The 5682-nt window shown below is 32.6% G+C and overlaps 1 protein-coding gene across 1 annotated transcript in view; it reads left to right on the top strand.

Moving 5' to 3' along the window:
* Nucleotides 1–1138: 1138 nt before the first annotated feature.
* LOC133803136 (uncharacterized) overlaps nucleotides 1139–5682 on the top strand; it is a gene marked incomplete in the record, with an annotated part of 5318 nt that continues 774 nt past the window's right edge. Inside the window, 12 exon segments of the mRNA XM_062241094.1 lie at nucleotides 1139–1282; nucleotides 1450–1613; nucleotides 1726–1813; nucleotides 1886–1985; nucleotides 2071–2144; nucleotides 2265–2336; nucleotides 2585–2662; nucleotides 3305–3429; nucleotides 3650–3722; nucleotides 4347–4408; nucleotides 4490–4864; nucleotides 5378–5480. Of these exon segments, the coding sequence (XP_062097078.1) occupies nucleotides 1519–1613; nucleotides 1726–1813; nucleotides 1886–1985; nucleotides 2071–2144; nucleotides 2265–2336; nucleotides 2585–2662; nucleotides 3305–3429; nucleotides 3650–3722; nucleotides 4347–4408; nucleotides 4490–4864; nucleotides 5378–5480 (1245 nt within the window).

Raw genomic sequence — 5682 nt, 5'->3', positions numbered from 1 at the left:
TTCAAATCTTGTTCAAGTTGGTGATCTCCAACACTCTTCACTTTGGTTGTGTGAGTGAGAGTATTTTGTTCATTGTTCTTGTTATTTTCTTTTTATACTATTGCTTTCATCTTCTTCTCATCTTCTCTATTTACTATTTTACTTGAATCTTTTGTTATAGAGTTGTAATCTCATCTATATCTTTCATTCTATTACTCCTAGTTTATTTGTATCATTTTGTCATAGAGTTGTATTTTCATTACTATCTTCTTCTACCATTTTCTATATTTAGATGTATCTTTTGTTATAGAGTTATAACTTTATTTAATCAATCATTGTTCATTTGTATATTTTACTTAGAATTGTAAATGTTTTTTAACCATTTCTATTGAGGCAATTTCTATTTGCCTAACACCCACAACACACGAAGCCACTCCAACGATTGCTCAATAAAAAAATCCAAACAGTTATTTCTCAGTCAGAGTCGGAGAGGAATGAACTTTTTTTTACATCTTTTTTAATTAAACAAAAAAATAATCAACAAAAGAGTAAAATACAATTGGTACCCGATTAAAGGGGGTGTCCAAGGATATATTGGTATTTTTTATATCACTCACTCAAAAGATTCAAATTCAACCATCCAACCAAAAAACAACACATCCGATGACTCACAACTCTTGAGGGACTAAATCCTAAAAAGTGAAATGAGAGACTAAAGAATTGCTCCTTTATCATATCTTTTAAAATTAAAAAGAAAAGTTTTGGACATCTTTATTTTGATTTGAATAGTTTGTTATTTTATTTGAAATTGTGAATATATAAGCTTATAACAAAAGTTAATAAAAATATATTTGTAGCAAAATACCCAAATTATTTAAATTTATATCTAAGTAGTTATTTTTTTACGACAAAAGTAGCCAACATCAACTTTTAGTTGTATTAGTAGATAATAATGCTCCAAGTAAAAGTTTAACTAACATATTTTTATTGTAAAAAGATAATTTGGGTAGTGTAACTTTTATTTTGAATAACTTGATACTTTGCAGGGTTAAAAAATGTGCTTGCCGGTAGAAAAGTACACGTATCTGCCATTACTTTTTGACAATTGGTAAAAATTTCGTACGGCAACCATAAATAAATAAATAAATGATAAAAAAAAACAACAAACAAACAAACCAGCGAAGCTCAACCTTCGAGTTCGCGTATCTAATAAACTTCAGTAGTCCCTTGTCAAGTTATCTGTTTGGCGAAGCAAATTCCAACTATCCTTCGAATTAGTCATTCGTCGTACCTCTTTCTCCATGTTAGTACTTTACTCCAATGATTATCTGAAATGATTTTTTTTTTTAATCTGAAATGAATTGGTTGTTTGAAATTGAAAATCTCATCTTAGGTTTTCCTTTTTCTTCAATTCTGTTGATTTTTTTTTTCTTCATGAATTTGAATTTTGCTCTTTTCCTTACGAGGAAGGAACGAAAAGGGGAATGAATGAATGAGATTATTTCGCACTTGAAGAAAAAAAATTAAATTAAGGATTGGATGAGAAGTTCGACAATGATCCGGAAAACTAATTGTTGTGCCATTTGCGAGAATTGCAATCTCGCTTCTATTTGTGTCAATTGTGTGAATTACAGGTATGAAAATGATGATGATGATGATGATCATCTTCCTCATACAAATTTATGATTTTAAGGAGTTATTTATTTTGATTATAATTTTCAACCAAACCAATGTTGTGTTAACCAGATTAGCTGATCACTACAATATTTTAAGAGCTTCCAAGAGTCGTCGCGATTCGTTATATTCTCGATTGGAAGAAGTTCTTCTAGCCAAGGTTTGGTTCAATCTTTCTGGTATAACTATATATATTAACTCATATATAATATGGATATGGTGGCTTCAACAGGGGAAAGCAGATGATCAAGTGAATTGGAGAGTGTCTCAAAATGAGAAAATTGCTAATTTAAGGGAGAATCTCCGCCGTGCCAAGGAAAAACTTGTGCAAGGTACGGCCGGCATTCACAACTCTACTTGAATACATGTTAGTTTTAACGGTGTTGTCACTTTAGACCAACTTCTATATTTTTATAGGGAAGGCTAGGGTTGAGAAGATTCGATATGATCTCAAAGTCAAGTCTGGAGTACTTGAGTCATCTCTTTCCATGGTATTAAGTATCTTTTTCTGTTTAAGGCTTGATTGTATTGTTTAATCAAAGTCTTTATGAGATAAAATGGTTAAATTTACTATTTTTGCTATGCCATGTGCATCGTTTTCCTCTTTGCAGTTGGAAAACAACCGCGTGGAACAGCTGGAAAAGTTCTATCCTAATTTTATTTGCACTCAGACCTTAGGGCATGTAAGGATTCTATTGCTAATCTTTATTCTGTTCTTTTTCTAATAAAAGAAAAAAGAAGAATTACCTGGGAAGGACACTATATGTTGATCTTAGAGGAGTTTTTGAAACTTAACATGCTTGTAATTTTGTTTGTTTAATATAGTTGTTCAGTGTTCACTTTGTTTGGAAGTCAAACCTTTGCCACGTTGTATGTTGGTCTTTGATATTCTTCTAATGTTCAAGACAATTTTTTATTTTTTTAATTGCAGATGGCAATTACATCTGAACGTCTTCATAAGCAGTCTGTTGTTATAAAACAAATATGCAAATTGTTTCCCCAACGCCGTGTAAGCTCTTCTGATGATGGATTTATTTTGATATTTAGTACAAACTACATGTGTCTGTATATATATACATATATCCCTGCGTTGGACTAATAGTTTCTGTTTGTGTATTTAGTTATGTTTGCTGGAAGGTATATACGGCTTATAGTTTGTGTATATATTCTTAAAATTTTTGTTTGCTCAATAGGAGAGAGCTAATGTGGCTAACTTGATTATCATTTAAATTTATTAGAAAGAAAAGATTATATCTTTCTGAAAAGTTGAATCTTTTGCGTTTTAGCTACCTTATGTAGGCTAGCTTTTGATAGTTCTTCTCATCCACTTCCCTTTAAAGAAGCAATATTTTTTGCTGCATAGTTTGGTTCGAACTTACCTATTACCACACACTTTAAAAGTTCCTCCACAAAACGTAGTTATTTTGAGGCAGAGTAGCTTTTAGATCTTAAAGACTGGATCAGTTACGCTGGTTTATGGTAAAAGTGCAGAAACATAGGTAACATGACATGTAACATTGCTGTTTTAGTATGTTATTATTTTTTCAGTCCAATTTATAGTTTGTGAGTGCCTTGGCCAGGCTGCATTAGAGTTAAGTTTCTGCAGGCTCTGACATTTTCTTAAATCTAAGGTTACTTATTTGTTGTTTAGGTGATTATTAATGGAGAGAGGAAAGATGAGTCAAGTGGTCAATATGATCAGATTTGCAATTCACGGTTACCAAAAGGGCTCGATCCACACTCTGTTCCATCGGAAGAACTTGCTGCCTCACTGGGGTATTATTTTATTCTCTAGTAGGCTATGAATATATTTGTTTGTTGCCTATGTCTACTATCTGTCATCCTCCCACTAGACAACTTTCAATTTTCATGTTTTCCTACTGCGATTCATTCACTTTTAAGTTACGAAATAATACTATTATGGCCCCCTAAATAATATAAGTTTTATTATTTCTGTGTTTGACCCTATTTATTGCTGACAACGGTTGGAGAACAGATATATGCTGCAACTCCTTAATCTTGTTGTTCAAATCTTGGCTGCTCCAGCTCTTCATAATTCAGGTTTTGCGGTAAGCTATGCTGGATTCTCCATGTTTTTCTGAAGAGAAATAACAAAACAATAATTTGAAAATTTTAGGGTTGAGTTTTACCATTTATGAACTAAATGTAGGCTTTGGGAGTAATGATGCGATTCTATTGCATTTGACTATCCAGAATTATTGGCAAAAGATATTTTATATACTTAATGTGTCATATTATTGTTTTAAATGTTCTTCTGTTGTTTTTATTGAAATACATTCAACATATTGTACGAGTTCAATATATATTTTGCTATAGTATGAAATGTGGTTGATGTGCATATTTTTATCTGTCAATGATTTCCAATTTTGTTCTAATTATATTTGATACAACAAACAGCTATGATCATATTCTAGCCTTTTAAAAAGTGTTGAAGTAACTTAATAAAGTTACTATTCATTTCAGTCTCCTATCCTCTTTAAATAATTATATATTTATATATATATATATATTTCTCTTTTGCCTTTATACCTTAAAGTGTGGAGTTTTTACCAATAACTTAGTTTGCATAAATTTTTAGAGCTTTCTTTGAAACAAACAGCTGAAGCTTTTGCAACACCATCGAATATTCATTTATGGATTTTCTTGTATTAAATTTATATACTAATTCTCAGGGTTCTTGCTCTCGGATTTGGCAAAGAGATTCTTATTTGAATGCACGTCCTTCTTCACGAAGGTATGTGATTGTAAATGTTATATAGCATGGAGCATTTGGGTTTCTCAGATTGTTGGCCTAAATTAATTTAGCGATATGCAGTAATGAATATCCCCTATTTATCCCGCGCCAAAACTATTGCTCCACTACGGGAGAAAATTCATGGTCAGATAGAAGTTCAAGTAATTTTGGTGTAACTTCAATAGAATCGGAGAGGAAGGCCCGCCTAGATTCTTCGGGAAGCTTTAATTATGCTTCTGCTTCTCCACATTCTGTTGAGACACACAAGGACTTGCAGAAGGGCATAGCACTTCTGAAGAAAAGTGTGGCATGCTTAACAACATATTGCTACAATTCATTGGGTCTGGATGTCCCATCGGAGGCATCCACTTTTGAAGCATTTGCAAAATTATTAGCTACATTATCTTCATCTAAGGAACTCCGTTCTGTTTGCTCTATAAAATTAGCTTGTTCGAGGTACATTACATACAAATTTCTTAATTTGAATGCTGTTGGAACATCATCATTTGTTTGTTTATTTTTTTCTTTCCATATTTTATTTGCCTTCTCTATGTCTGTATACTGTGAGGGAGGGATAGACAATCTTGTTATTCTGGTTTTAGGCAAATTTAATTTTGTACAGAAATTTCCTTAACCTAGCCTCTCAAGTTTAACATTAGGTTTGACCCAAGAGGGGTAGCTCAAACAGTCAGGCATGTGGTTTGTGTTTCGAGTCCCTCTTGGGTACCCATATAGAAATTGATACAGTTTCTTGGTCCCTAAATATTGGAGGGTAAGGCGGGGTGCCCGGTTCCAGAAAAAGTATGACATTAGATTTCAATTACTTTTAACATGTTTATTTCCTCGCCATTTCCTAGACAATACCATCTTTATGTTAGGTTGCTACTTAAAAGAATTTCTACTTACAGGCACAGTTGATCACCGTCTATTTTTCATCTTAGGGTAATCTTTTCTCTTTGGAATTTTCAGGTCCAATAAACAAGTTCAACAGTTAAATAAATCTGTATGGAATGTGAATTCTGCTTTTTCATCTGCCTCTCTGCTGGACAGTGCTCATGCAATGGCATCCATGGTACAGGGCTTGCTTCAATTTCTAATACCTTTTTTTAAGCTAATGCTTTTTTTCCCTTCATGTCTAAATCTATTGTAACTTTTAAATGTATTTATCCCTATATTCCATTCTTTCCATGTTTTTTTTTACCTTTCTGCATTGGGTGCTCTTTCCTCTTTGGTAGTAATTTTTCGGGGTCTCCTCAAGAAATGGACTGGGTTGG

Source organism: Humulus lupulus, chromosome X (assembly GCF_963169125.1).
Source record: "Humulus lupulus chromosome X, drHumLupu1.1, whole genome shotgun sequence".
Lineage (NCBI taxonomy): Eukaryota > Viridiplantae > Streptophyta > Magnoliopsida > Rosales > Cannabaceae > Humulus > Humulus lupulus.
This window is presented reverse-complemented; position numbering and strand designations above follow the sequence as displayed.